General features: G+C 49.0%; 1 protein-coding gene across 4 annotated transcripts in view; it reads right to left on the bottom strand.

The window, feature by feature from the left end:
* Window positions 1–17,168, bottom strand: part of LOC112215001 (UHRF1-binding protein 1-like) — a 48,668-nt gene that overhangs the window by 20,526 nt on the left and 10,974 nt on the right. For all 4 annotated transcript variants that reach the window (XM_042297893.1, XM_042297889.1, XM_042297890.1 and 1 more), the window contains exons 2-7: window positions 16,020–16,182; window positions 13,287–13,325; window positions 11,228–11,319; window positions 10,845–11,034; window positions 10,609–10,749; window positions 1,554–1,721 (exon numbers count right to left, since the gene is read on the bottom strand). In XM_042297893.1, coding sequence (XP_042153827.1) covers window positions 1,554–1,721; window positions 10,609–10,749; window positions 10,845–11,034; window positions 11,228–11,319; window positions 13,287–13,325; window positions 16,020–16,082 — 693 coding nt within the window. In that variant the 5' untranslated portion in view covers window positions 16,083–16,182. The remainder of the gene's footprint in view (window positions 1–1,553; window positions 1,722–10,608; window positions 10,750–10,844; window positions 11,035–11,227; window positions 11,320–13,286; window positions 13,326–16,019; window positions 16,183–17,168) is intronic.

The following is a 17,168-nucleotide window of genomic DNA, read 5'->3' on the forward strand; positions in this document are numbered from 1 at the left end:
GAGACCAGGCCCAAATCCCTGTCATTCGCATGAAGATCAGACGGAAATACGGGAGAGGAGATCAGGGTGCCTTGTGAGAATTTGTTGGCAAGTGGGTAGCCCACCTCTGCCATCCATTCTATTGGCTAACGTGCAATCACTGGAAAATAAGATGGATGATCTCCACTCGAGACCATATCTCAACCAGAAGCCACGGATTACAGGCAACATCTGCACCGAGCTAAAGACTAGAGCTGTCGCTTTCAAGGAGTGGGAAACTAATCCGGATGCTTATAAGAAATCCGACAAAGCCCTCAGACAAACCATCAAAAAGGCAAAGCGTCAATACAGGAATAAGATTGAATCCCATTACACCGGGGCTCTGGCGCTTGTCAGATATGGCAGGGCTTGCAAACTATTACAGACTACAAAGAAAGACTACGTAGAAAAATGCTTCCTGAAATTCTCAATTTTCGTGGATTTATCAGTGGTGACAATGTTTCCTAGCCTCAGTGCAGTGGGCAGGTGGGAAGAGGTGCTCTTATTCTTCATGGACTTTACAGTGTCCCAAAACTGTAAAGAGTTTGTGCTACAGGGTGCAAATTTCTGTTTGAAAAAACAACCTGTTCGCTTTCCCAAATGCCTGTGTATATTGGTTCCCAACTTCACGGGGGCTATTCGATGCTAATGCAGTACGCCACTCGATGGTGTCAGAGGAAGGCCAAAAAAATGGTCAAAGACTCCAGTCACCCAAGTCATAGACTGTGCTCTCTGCTACCGCATGGCAAGCGGTACAGGAGCACTAAGTCTAGGACCAAGAGGCTCCTAAACAGCTTCTACCCCCGAGCCATAAGACTCCTGAACATCTAATCAAATGGCCACATGGACTATTGACATAGATGACCCCTTTGTTTTTACACTAACCTGTAGCAGCAGCATTGATATTTTATTGTGTTACTAAATAAACAAAAGTAAAAAATAAAAGTAAATATTTTCTTAAACTATTTCTTGAACTACATTGTTGGTTAAGGACTTGTAAGTAAAGCATTTCACGATAAGGTCTACACCTGTTGTACTTGGCACAGACACAAATTAATAAGATTTTTATGAGCCAAGGAGTGTGCAGTGCTCATTCTCATCAGCAGATGGCATAGCCTGCCACATGTAGGTCAGAAGGCTCAAAGCCCATTTTGAGCCAGTACATGAATAAGCGAGCAAGAGCGCAGCGATAGGGAGTGAGAGGCCATATGGCAGAGTGACCTCACAGAAAGAACCAAACATCCTTTCATGGAGCACAAGGACTAAATTACCAGACCATAACAGAGCGGGCGAGAGAGATGAGGGGGAAGAAAGAGGGAGAGAAAGATTTTGGCATCTACTCTAAGTGTGGACAGAAGGGTACACGACTGGGGCAAATCATTTCTCCACTGTAGGTCTGTCTGACAGAGGAGTGACTGAGCACATAGCTAGCTGCTTCAGTTGTTAAGTAAGTGTGTGTATATGTGTGTGCGTTTCCTGGCCTGTGTGCGCACGTGTGTGTCTACCTGCCTACGTGCGCCTGCATACGTGTGTACCTGGTCCTCGGTGGCCATGCTCTTCCTCTGCTGAGCAGACTTGTCCATGGCCTCGCTGAGTGACTTGGCGTACTGGACCATGGCTTTGAGCTGGGAGTCAGTCAGCACCCACAGCAGGTCATCTAGGATCAGGATCAGCTTAGAGGCCACCACGTTACAGTCCTTGGACTGGAGATAAACACATTCTACATAGATTATTACATTCAAGACATTAATACTCATTACAAAAGACAAACATTAATACTCATTATATATAGACCCCACACACACACCAGATGCTTTATACATACAGGATACAGACACACACCACGTTTCAGTCCTTCATCTGAAGATACACACATTGCTTCTTGTGTTGAGCCAAAACAGCGTTATTCAAAAAGGTGCAATCATCAATGGGAGATCTAATAAAAGTCACCAGACTGGAGAAAACACACTCCATATCCATGACTGACTGACTGACTGACTACACACACTCCATATCCATGACTGACTGACTGACTGACTGACTACACACTCCATATCCATGACTGACTGACTGACTACACACACTCCATATCCATGACTGACTGACTGACTGACTGACTGACTACACACACTCCATATCCATGACTGACTGACTGACTGACTACACACACTCCATATCCATGACTGACTGACTGACTGACTACACACACTCCATATCCATGACTGACTGACTGCACACACTCCATATCCATGACTGACTACACACACTCCATATCCATGACTGACTGACTGACTACACACACTCCATATCCATGACTGACAAAATCTTTCTCTCCCTCTTTCTTCCCCCTCATCTCTCTCGCCCGCTCTGTTATGGTCTGGTAATTAGTCCTTGTGCTCCATGAAAGGATGTTTGGTTCTTTCTGTGAGGTCACTCTGCCATATGGCCTCTCACTCCCTATCGCTGCGCTCTTGCTCGCTGCGCAACTGACTGACTACACACACTCCATGACTGACTGACTGACTGACTGACTGACTGACTACACACTCCATGACTGACTGACTGACTGACTGACTACACACACTCCATGACTGACTGACTACACACACACACCATGACACACACACACTCCATGACTGACTGACTGACTGACTACACACACACACACTCCATGACTGACTGACTGACTGACTACACACACACACACTCCATGACTGACTGACTGACTGACTGACTACACACACACTCCATGACTGACTGACTGACTGACTGACTGACTGACTGACACACACACTCCATGACTGACTGACTGACTGACTGACTGACACACACACACACACACACACTCCATGACTGACTGACTGACTGACTGACTGACACACACACACACTCCATGACTGACTGACTGACTGACTACACACACACACACACTCCATGACTGACTGACTGACTGACTACACACACTCCATGACTGACTGACTGACTGACTGACTACACACCACTCCTGATGACTGACTGACTGACTGACTGACTGACTGACTACACACACACACACACACTCCATGACTGACTGACTGACTGACTACACACACTCCATGACTGACTGACTGACTACACACACACACTCCATGACTGACTGACTGACTGACTGACACACACACTCCATGACTGACTGACTGACTACACACACACACTCCATGACTGACTGACTGACTGACACACACACACTCCATGACTGACTGACTGACTGACTGACTACACACACTCCATGACTGACTGACTGACTGACTGACTGACTACACACACACACACACACTCCATGACTGACTGACTGACTGACTGACTACACACTCCATGACTGACTGACTGACTACACACACACTGACTCCATGACTGACTGACTGACTGACTACACTGACACACACACTCCATGACTGACTGACTGACTGACTACACACACACTCCATGACTGACTGACTGACACACACACACACACCCCATGACTGACTGACTGACACACACACACTCCATGACTGACTGACTGACTGACTGACTACACACACACACTCCATGACTGACTGACTACACACACACACACACTCCATGACTGACTGACTGACTGACTACACACACACACACTCATGACTCCATGACTGACTGACTGACTACACACACACTCCATGACTGACTGACTGACTACACACACACACTCCATGACTGACTGACTGACTACACACACACACATGACTGACTGACTGACTGACTGACTGACTGACACACACACTCCATGACTGACTGACTGACTGACTACACACACACTCCATGACTGACTGACTGACTGACTGACTGACACACACACCCATGACTGACTGACTGACTGACACACACACACACACTCCATGACTGACTGACTGACTACACACACACACACTCCATGACTGACTGACTGACTACACACACACACTCCATGACTGACTGACTGACTACACACACACACACACCCATGACTGACTGACTGACTACACACACACACACTCCATGACTGACTGACTGACTACACACACACACACTCCATGACTGACTGACTGACTACACACACACACACTCCATGACTGACTGACTGACTGACTGACACACACACACACTCCATGACTGACTGACTGACTACACACACACACACTCCATGACTGACTGACTGACTACACACACACACACTCCATGACTGACTGACTGACTACACACACACACACTCCATGACTGACTGACTGACTACACACACACACATGACTGACTGACTGACTGACACACACACACCATGACTGACTGACTGACTGACTACACACTCACACCATGACTGACTGACTGACTGACTGACACACACACTCCATGACTGACTGACTGACTGACTGACTGACACACACACACACCCATGACTGACTGACTGACTACACACACACACACCATGACTGACTGACTGACTACACACACACACTCCATGACTGACACTGACACACTGACTGACTGACTGACTACACACACACACTCCATGACTGACTGACTGACTACACACACACACTCCATGACTGACTGACTGACTACACACACACACTCCATGACTGACTGACTGACTGACACACACACACCATGACTGACTGACTACACACACTCCATGACTGACTGACTACACACACTCCATGACTGACTGACTGACTGACTGACACACACACACCATGACTGACTGACTGACTGACTACACACACACACTCCATGACTGACTGACTGACTGACACACACACACACACTCCATGACTGACTGACTGACACACACACACTCCATGACTACTACACACACACACACCCATGACTGACTGACTGACTGACTACACACACTCCACTGACTGACTGACTGACTGACTGACTACACACACACACCCATGACTGACTGACTGACTGACTACACACACACACCCATGACTGACTGACTGACTACACACACACACTCCCATGACTGACTGACTGACTGACTGACTGACTGACTACACACACACACTCCATGACTGACTGACTGACTGACTACACACTCCATGACTGACTGACTGACTGACTACACACTCCATGACTGACTGACTGACTGACTACACACTCCATGACTGACTGACTGACTGCACACTCCATGACTGACTGACTGACTGCACACTCCATGACTGACTGACTGACTGCACACTCCATGACTGACTGACTGACTGCACACTCCATGACTGACTGACTGACTGCACACTCCATGACTGACTGACTGACTGCACACACCATGACTGACTGACTGACTGACACACTCCATGACTGACTGACTGACTACACACTCCATGACTGACTGACTGCACACACACACACCCCATGACTGACTGACTACACACACACACTCCATGACTGACTGACTGACTGACTGACACACACACACACACACCCATGACTGACTGACTACACACACACACTGACTCCATGACTGACTGACTACACACACACACACTCCTGACTGACTGACTACACACACACACACCCATGACTGACTGACTGACTACACACACACACACTCCATGACTGACTGACTGACTACACACACACACACCATGACTGACTGACTGACTGACTACACACACACACTCCATGACTGACTGACTGACTACACACACACACACTCCATGACTGACTGACTGACTGACTACACACACACACACTCCATGACTGACTGACTGACTGACTACACACACACACACTCCATGACTGACTGACTGACACACACACACACTCCATGACTGACTGACTACACACTGACTGACTGACTGACACACACACTCCATGACTGACTACACACACACACACACTCCATGACTGACTGACTGACTGACTACACACACACACTCCATGACTGACTGACTGACTGACTACACACACACACTCCATGACTGACTGACTGACTACACACACACACACTCCATGACTGACTGACTGACTGACTACACACACTCCATGACTGACTGACTGACTACACACACACACTCCATGACTGACTGACTGACTGACTACACACACACACTCCATGACTGACTGACTGACTACACACACACACTCCATGACTGACTGACTGACTGACTGACTGACTACACACACACACTCCACTGACTGACTGACTGACTGACACACACTCCATGACTGACTGACTGACTGACTGACACACACTCCATGACTGACTGACTGACTACACACACTCCATGACTGACTGACTGACTGACACACACTCCATGACTGACTGACTGACTGCACACTCCATGACTGACTGACTGACTGCACACACACCATGACTGACTGACTGACTGACTGACTGACTGACTGCACACTCCATGACTGACTGACTGACTGCACACTCCATGACTGACTGACTGACTGCACACTCCATGACTGACTGACTGACTACACACTCCATGACTGACTGACTGACTACACACACTCCATGACTGACTGACTGCACACACACACACCCCCATGACTGACTGACTACACACACACACTCCATGACTGACTGACTGACTACACACACACACACACTCCATGACTGACTGACTACACACACACACACTCCATGACTGACTGACTACACACACACACTCCTCCATGACTGACTGACTGACACACACACACACTCCATGACTGACTGACTGACACACACACACTCACTCCATGACTGACTGACTACACACACACACACACCCATGACTGACTGACTACACACACACACACCATGACTGACTGACTGACTGACTACACACACACACTCCATGACTGACTGACTGACTGACTACACACACACACTCCATGACTGACTGACTGAACACACACACCATGACTGACTGACTGACTACAAACACTCCATGACTGACTGACTGACTACACACACACACACCATGACTGACTGACTGACTACACACACTCCATGACTGACTGACTACACACTCCATGACTGACTGACTGACTACACACTCCATGACTGACTGACTGACTACACACTCCATGACTGACTGACTGACTACACACTCCATGACTGACTGACTGACTACACACTCCATGACTGACTGACTGCACACACACACACACACACACCCCCATGACTGACTGACTACACACACACTCCATGACTGACTGACTGACTACACACACACACACTCCATGACTGACTGACTACACACACACACTCCATGACTGACTGACTACACACACACACTCCATGACTGACTGACTGACTGACTACACACACACACACTCCATGACTGACTGACTGACTGACTGACTGACTACACACACACACACACTCCATGACTGACTGACTGACTCACACACACACTCCATGACTGACTGACTGACACACACACACACTCCATGACTGACTGACTGACTGACTACACACACACACACACCCATGACTGACTGACTGACTGACTACACACACACACACACACTCCATGACTGACTGACTGACTACACACACACACACACACTCCATGACTGACTGACTGACTACACACACACACACTCCATGACTGACTGACTGACTACACACACACACACTCCATGACTGACTGACTGACTACACACACACACACTCCATGACTGACTGACTGACTACACACACACACATGACTGACTGACTGACTGACTGACACACACACACTCCATGACTGACTGACTGACTACACACACACACTCCATGACTGACTGACTACACACACTGACACACACACACACTCCATGACTGACTGACTACACACACACACTCCATGACTGACTGACTGACTGACTACACACACACACACACTCCATGACTGACTGACTGACTGACACACACACACTCCATGACTGACTGACTGACTACACACTCCATGACTGACTGACTGACTACACACTCCATGACTGACTGACTGACTACACACTCCATGACTGACTGACTGACTACACACTCCATGACTGACTGACTGACTACACACTCCATGACTGACTGACTGACTACACACTCCATGACTGACTGACTGACTGACTGACACACTCCATGACTGACTGACTGACTGACACACTCCATGACTGACTGACTGACTGACTACACACTCCATGACTGACTGACTGCACACACACACACACCACCCCATGACTGACTGACTACACACACACACCCATGACTGACTGACTGACTGACTACACACACACACACCCATGACTGACTGACTACACACACACACTCCATGACTGACTGACTGACTGACACACACTCCATGACTGACTGACTGACTGACTACACACACACACTCCATGACTGACTGACTGACACACACACACACACACTCCATGACTGACTGACTGACTGACTACACACACACACTCCATGACTGACTGACTGACTACACACACTCCATGACTGACTGACTGACTACACACACACACCATGACTGACTGACTGACTGACTACACACACACACACACACCATGACTGACTGACTGACTACACACACTCCATGACTGACTGACTGACTACACACACACACCCATGACTGACTGACTGACTGACTACACACACACACCATGACTGACTGACTGACTGACTACCACACACACACACTCCATGACTGACTGACTGACCCACACACACACACTCCATGACCATGACTGACTGACCCACACACACACACCCATGACTGACTGACTGACTGACTACCCACACACACACTCCATGACTGACTGACTGACTACACACACACACTCCATGACTGACTGACTGACTACACACACACACACACCCATGACTGACTGACTGACTGACTACACACACACACCACTGACTGACTGACTGACTGACACACACACACACTCCATGACTGACTGACTGACTGACTGACTACACACACACACTCCATGACTGACTGACTGACTGACTACACACACACACACCCATGACTGACTGACTGACTGACTACACACACACACACCCATGACTGACTGACTGACTGACTACACACACACACACACTCCATGACTGACTGACTGACTGACTACACACACACACACTCCATGACTGACTGACTGACTACACACACACACATGACTGACTGACACACACACACACACTCCATGACTGACTGACTGACTGACTGACTGACTGACACACACACACACTCCATGACTGACTGACTGACTACACACACACACACTGACTCCATGACTGACTGACTACACACACACACACACACACACACACACTCCATGACTGACTGACTGACTGACTGACTGACTGACACACACACACACTCCTCCATGACTGACTGACTGACTACACACACACACACACTCCATGACTGACTGACTGACTGACTGACTACACACACACACTCCATGACTGACTGACTGACTGACTGACACACACACACACACACTCCATGACTGACTGACTGACTACACACACACACACTCCATGACTGACTGACTGACTACACACACACACACCATGACTGACTGACTGACTACACACACACACACTCCATGACTGACTGACTGACTACACACACACACACACTCCATGACTGACTGACTGACTACACACACACACTCCATGACTGACTGACTACACACACACACTCCATGACTGACTGACTGACTACACACACACACACCATGACTGACTGACTACACACACACACCATGACTGACTGACTACACACACACACACTCCATGACTGACTGACTACACACACACACCCATGACTGACTGACTACACACACACACACACTCCATGACTGACTGACTACACACACACACACTCCATGACTGACTGACTACACACACACACACACTCCATGACTGACTGACTACACACACACACACTCCATGACTGACTGACTACACACACACACACTCCATGACTGACTGACTACACACACACACTCCATGACTGACTACACACACACACTCCATGACTGACTACACACACACACTCCATGACTGACTGACTGACTAACTGGAGAAAGTACATACTCAGCACACAGTCATCTGGTACATCTTTGTTTTCACACACACAGACAAAGGAGTGTGCATACAATCCACACACACTTTTGTCTGTTTAAACACACAGTGGCTGCAGGGCTTGCTGGTGTGTGAGATAAAGATCTTTGTTTACTGAAGCTGATTCTGCAGGCTGTTGGCCCACATACTGTTCTCTATTCTATTAGACCAAGGACTGTTCTGAGTGCGTGTGTGACTGCGCCGTGTGTGTGTGTCGTACCAGTCTCTTGAGAGCAACTGATCTTGGACTGGTTGGTGATGAGGCGAATGTGTGTGTACGTGTGACTGTGTCGTATGTGTAGTGTGTGTCCTACTATTCTCTTCAGAGTGCTACTGATTTCGGGTCAGTGTGTATCAGTGTGCTGTGTGTTCGTCCTACCGGCCTCTTCAGAGTGACATCTAATCTTGGACTGGTTGATGATGAGACGGGTGTGTGTGTGTTTGCACCTAAGTGTGTGTTTCCATGCCCGCATGTGTGTGGCGTATTGTACCCGTCTCTTCAGGGTGACTCTGATCTTGGACTGGTTGGTGATGAGGCGGATGGGGGCACTCAGCATCTCGTTCTGGGCACTCTGGATGGCGTCCGCCTCGATGCGAATCATCTGCCAGCTGATCTCCTTAAACGTCAGGATCTGAGGGGCGCACAGGTAGCCATGGTTACACACACACACACACACAGGGTTACGGCGGTTACATACACTTCCTTGCGTGTATGCAGTGCACCCACCTCTCCTCTGTGTGGGTCCTGTATGCGTGTGAAGCGGAGGTCCGACAGGCTCCAGCTGGTGTTGACAGAGTAGACCTGCAGCTGGCTCAACTCAAAGGAGGCGTTGAACGCCTTGGCACTGATCTTCACCACAATGGAGTTGATGGACAGAGAGATGCCCTCCACCACCTTCTCAGCAAAGCCATACTCACTGGGGGAGTGGGGGAAGAGGAGGAGGTAGGCAATTGAAGGCTGGATTTGGATGAACTGAATGCCGGTGTTTTTTAGTAAAGTATTTTTCAGCCTCATTGCACAAGGACAGGCAGACAGACACCATGCACTTACACACAACTACCCTCTGAAAGGGGGGGAGAAAAAGAGAGAGAAAGAGCACCAGCTCCCACCTTTGCCCCGAGGCCGTTGCTATGGGAGATGGGCCATTTGGAGGGCGGGGCTCATCACAGGTGCTCATCTCCATTACCACCTTGTCCAGGGTCTGGGAGACAGAGATGCAAACGATTACCACACACACACCAGGGCAAGACATTAACGGTTGTCTGCTTGCCCATGAAAGTAAAAAAATAGTCAGACATGAAGAACAGATTAAGTTGGAATGGACAAGAAAAAAAAAGATTGTTTGATTTTTGCACAATGAGGCTACTCCCATCAGAAGAGGATGAGTGGCATCCAGATTAGTGTATAGCACACTGGCCTCAATCTCTGCAGAGCACTTCAGAGGATAATTACTGTAGGCCTTTATTGACAGGCACGTGCAGTCTTTCAATCAGTCACGAGATGTGTTTTTGAGATCAAAGCGAACATACCCGTGTTTGCACATTTGTTGATATTTATTGCTAATTAATTATTTATTTGCCCAGTTATAGCTCATTTTTGGTCAGCAATGAAAATCCTGGAAAAGTCCTGGTGTTCACATCGCCTGCGTGTGCCAGTGTGCTGTTGTCAGAGTTGGAAGAGAGACAGGTATTTGTGCAGCAGGTAAAATAATAGCAGTGTAAGTTTATCTGGTTAACTATACTGAACAAAAATATAAACAATCAGGAAATTAGTCAATTGATATAAAGTCATTAGGTCCTAATCTATGGATTTCACATGACTGGGCAGGGGCGCAGGTATGGAAATGAACAGTCAATTCTCTGCCAACAGCTCTGGTGGACATTCCTGCAGTCAACATGCCAATTGTACGCTCCATCAAAACTTAAGACATCTGTGGGCTTTTATTGTCCCTAGCAAAAGGTGCACCTAGGTAATGAGCATGCTGTTAATCAGCTTCTTGATTTGCAAAGGAGAAATGCTCACTAACAGGGATGTAAAAAATGTATACTTTTTTTTCAGCTCATGAAACCAACACTTAACATTGTGTTTATATTGTTATTCCGTGTAGATGGCCAATTCAAAACATATTGTAGTTTGTCTGCTTATCTCGCTAGTTAGCTATTAGCATGTACTAATGTCATTGTCATGTCTGATGTCCTAAAATAACTTTCCACCGGCACTTGTGTATAACCGCAAATGGCCGACACACAGTTGATACAGGTGTATAGTTGATGAAACCAATGCTGCATACTCCAGGTGTAGAAAGAACAGTCACAAACGCACAAAAATGGCTTGAATTCTCCTCTTTTCAATACTGGCCATGTAATTCTGACAATTATAAATATATATATTCTTAAAATAGCTTAATTGACAAGTAACTACTACTGTCAAGATCTCCCCTCAATGCGGAATATTTTTGCCTGACAAATAGATAAACATCTTAGTTAACTACATCGCCCACCTCAGACATTTGATCCCTGGTTCATTGAATGAGGATATTATTTTATAAAGACATAAAAAGTATTTGGTTGTAATTGTAATGTTGCAGGGTGGGCCAACCATCCTCCAGGAGATTCCAAGAGAGCTACTGGGTGTGCAGGCCTTTGGTCCAGCCCTACTCGAACACACCCTATTGCAAAGAAATCTGCTGCTCAACAGGACCTTGGATAAGCTGACTGGTGTTTGAAAAGGGTTGGATCAAAAGCCTTGCACACTGGCCTCCCGAGTGGCGCAGCGGTCTAAGGCACTGGTGCTAGGTGCGTCACTAGAGACCCGGGTTCAATCTCGGGCTGTATTACAACCGGCCGTGATCGGAAGTCCCATAGGGCGGGGCACAATTGGCCCAGCGTCGTCCGGGTTAGGGGGGGGCTTTACTTGGCTCATTGCACTCCAGCGACTCCTTGTGGCGGGCCGGGCGCCTCCAGTTGTCAGGTGAGCGGTGTTTCCTCTGGCACATTGGTGCGGCTGGCCTCCGGGTTAAGCGGGCGGGTGTTAAGAAGCGCAGTTTGGGGGGGACGAATGACTCGACCTTCACCTCCCGAGCACGCTGTGGAGTTGAGGCGGGGGGGGGGCAAGTGGCTAAAACAGTTGTAACGTGTCAGCTATAGGGGGAAGGAGGGCGGGACTTACCAGAGAGATGGGGTGGGTCTTCAGCTTGGTCCATGGGATCTGTCAATGAAGAGAAGGAATTAGAGTCAGCCAGTCAAGATCAGATACGTGACAGTAATATTGGTTCAATATCATACACCTGCAATCTAGTCAGCCCAACAACATCGGCACAGCCATAATATGATCATATTTTCTTGTATTTAACCTATATGCTAAATACAGTCACATATTTCTTATATATTTTTCTGAAATACATTTGAATGCGTCTAATCCTGAAATAAATGTAATCGCTGTGAATGTAAATCAGCTGAAATGAGAGAGCCAGGCTGAGAGAATGAATCAAGGAGACAGTCTAGAGAAGCAGTCAGTGCCAGCACATTCCACTCCTCCCCAAACTACACTAATCCCTCTGAGCAGACCCTCTTAATCATGCCTGTGTCAAATCAAATAGCTTTTACATCAAAGAGTAATCTGCAGATTTGGGCATGTTCATCTTCCCCACAACGAGTGACTCCCCGTTAAAAGGCTATAAACACTGAAATAAATATTTAGATATGTGGCGCTAATTGAATTACTACACTAAAACTGTATTTGACTTCTTCAGTCCTCCCCCGGCTAAGTGGGCCACGCCCACTGGTCCTCCCCCGGCTAAGTGGGCCACGCCCACTGGTCCTCCCCCGGCTAAGTGGGCCACGCCCACTGGTCCTCCCCCGGCTAAGTGGGCCACGCCCACTGGTCCTCCCCCGGCTAAGTGGGCCACGCCCACTGGTCCTCCCCCGGCTAAGTGGGCCACGCCCACTGGTCCTCCCGCCCACTGGCTAAGTGGGCCACGCCCACTGGTCCTCCCGCCCACTGGTCCTCCCCGCTAAGTGGGCCACGCCCACTGGTCCTCCCGGCTAAGGGGCCACGCCCACTGGTCCTCCCGGCTAAGTGGGCCCCACTGGTCGCCCACCACGCCCACTGGTCCTCCCCGGCTAAGTGGGCCACGCCCACTGGTCCTCCCGGCTAAGTGGGCCACGCCCACTGGTCCTCCCCCGCTAAGTGGGCCACGCCCACTGGTCCTCCCCTAAGTGGGCCACGCCCACTGGTCCTCCCCCGGCTAAGTGGGCCACGCCCACTGGTCCTCCCGGCTAAGTGGGCCACGCCCACTGGTCCTCCCGGCTAAGTGGGCCACGCCCACTGGTCCTCCCCTAAGGGGCCACGCCCACTGGTCCTCCCCCGGCTAAGTGGGCCACGCCCACTGGTCCTCCCCCGGCTAAGTGGGCCACGCCCACTGGTCCTCCCGGCTAAGTGGGCCACGCCCACTGGTCCTCCCGGCTACCACGCCCACTGGTCCTCCCCGGGGCCACGCCCACTGGTCCTCCCGGCTAAGTGGGCCACGCCCACTGGTCCTGGTCCTCCCCCGGCTAAGTGGGCCACGCCCACTGGTCCTCCCCCGGCTAAGTGGGCCACGCCCACTGGTCCTCCCCCACTGGCCTCCCGGCTAAGTGGGCCACGCCCACTGGTCCTGGTCCCCCTAAGTGGGCCACGCCCACTGGTCCTCCCGGCTAGTGGGCCACGCCCACTGGTCCCCCCGGCTAAGTGGGCCCGCCCACTGGTCCTCCCCCGGCTAAGTGGGCCACGCCCACTGGTCCTCCCGGCCCCACGCCCACTGGTCCTCCCCCCCGGCGTGGGCCCCCAAGGGGCCACGCCCACTGGGCCACGCCCACTGGTCCTCCCCCGGCTAAGTGGGCCACGCCCACTGGTCCTCCCCCGGCTAAGTGGGCCACGCCCACTGGTCCTCCCCCGGCTAAGTGGGCCACGCCCACAATTTCACCGTTCCTATTGGCTAGATGACCAAGCCCACTGTTCCTTTAGGCTAGATGACCAGAACTCTGTGACGCACTGGCAAAACTCCAATGACTGTAACGTGGTGGCCTCTAAGCTGATCCTGATCCTAGATGACCTGCTTTGGGTGCCGACTGACTCCCAGCTCAAAGCCATGGTCCAGTACGCCAAGTCACTCAGCAAGGCCATGTACAAGTCTGCTCAGCAGAGGAAGAGCATGGTCACCGAGGACCAGGTACACACGTATGCAGCACGCATTACCTCAATGATTGGGCGATTGCGACCGTAGCATTACACCAAGGACAACGCACAGCGAGTGTGACACATCAATAAAGCTAAGTTAGTGACACTCAAATGAGCCTCGTCTAGGAGAACAGCCAGACAGACATAACTCAAGGCAATTTCAGAAGACAAAACTTTATCCTTTCACAGTTTCAACGCTGGGCAGCTCCCCACTCTACTTGTTAGAATATATTGCCTGCTATGTAAAAGGGAAGGTCATGAGACAGGGATAAGATGAAGACCCAAGACAGCAGAGATAAAATACAAGAGAGAATCATTAGGGCAAAGAAAACAGAAGGGGTTTCAGAAGAGGAAGGAGAAGGCTGGTGGTAGAGACCTGACTAACAGAGTTTGTTGTTATTCTGCTCCATTCACCATCTCCAGGGAGTGTCAGATGATGTGCGCATACAGACAGTTAATCTCAGTGCACTTCTATATCCACCGCTAACATTACGAGAGAAGGGAGAATGAAAGAGTGGGAGAGTGAGATTGCGGGTGAGAGAGGGGGGTGGGCAGGGTGAGAGGTAGCAGACAGTAAAATTGAAACATGGACTAAGATGGTGGGGTTCATCTGAGGAGAGTGACAAAGGGCAAAAGCACCGCCCAGAGACCAGGTGTGTGTGCGCATGTCTCCCTCTCTCTTACCCGGATGGCAGCCTTGTTGCAGCCCACTTTGTTGATGGCCAGCCAGGTGGGCAGGTCCAACATGCTCTGCAGTACCTCCTCATCCAATTCCAAGTTGGTGAGCTGGCCCTCGCCCTTCAACGTGCTCAGGTTGATCTTGTCTGGGGACAGGTTCTTAGCAAACCTGCAGGGGGAGGAGGAAGGAGAGGATGGGAGAGTAGAAAATTAGTATTGTTGTTATTCATTCAACATCAAGGAAAGAAGCCCTTAACATACATCATCATAACTACAAACACAAGACACCCTTACTTTCGGGAGGGAGAGACTAAGCGAAAGATAGGAGAGAATTGCATTTAACCTGTCTTTATTGGCACAATTCATTAAAGTACAGTCCCTCCCTCTCCCTTACCACCAGGGAGAAGAGAAAAATAAAGGCAGAGAGCGGACAAGAAAGATAATGGACAAGGAAAGAAAGACAGAGGGATAGTCTATAAGAGAGACAAGGGAGCCAACCAAATCAGCCTGTTAAAAGTGGTGAGCAAACTTTTGGGAAAAATGGTTTGATCAATTAAAGTTATTTTACAGAAAACTAATTAAAAACCAACTTTCTGCATGCTTATTGGGAAGGGCAATCAACATGCTCGGCACTGACAAATGACTGATTGGCTGAAAGAAATTGATAGAGAAGATAGTGGGAACTGTTTTGTTAGACTTCAGTGCAGCTTTTGATGTCATTGATTATAACCTATTCCTGAAAAAGACTTAGGTGTAATGGATTTGCATCATCTGCCTTATTATGGACTGAGAGTTACCTATTTAATAAAACTCGTTTTATTAAAGCGTTTTCATTAATGGAAACCTATCTCATACAAATTAATTTCAGTATGGTGTACCGCAGGGCAGCCTGCTAGGGCCATTGTGTTCTGTTCTTACAAATGACCTTCCACTGACCTTGAATAAGGCCTGTGTCTATGTACGATGACGACTCAATAGTATGCACGTCGGCTACAACAGTAAAATAAATAACTGAGACACTTAACATTGATCTCCAGTCAGTTTTAGAATGGACATCTAGCAATAGGCTGGTGCTAAATATCAAAACTAAAAGCATAATTTTTGGGAGAAATTACTCTCTCAACGCTAAACCTTGTTTAAATCTATTATTTAATC

The sequence above is a fragment of the Oncorhynchus tshawytscha genome, linkage group LG15 (genome assembly GCF_018296145.1).
Source record: "Oncorhynchus tshawytscha isolate Ot180627B linkage group LG15, Otsh_v2.0, whole genome shotgun sequence".
In the NCBI taxonomy this organism is placed as follows: domain Eukaryota; kingdom Metazoa; phylum Chordata; class Actinopteri; order Salmoniformes; family Salmonidae; genus Oncorhynchus; species Oncorhynchus tshawytscha.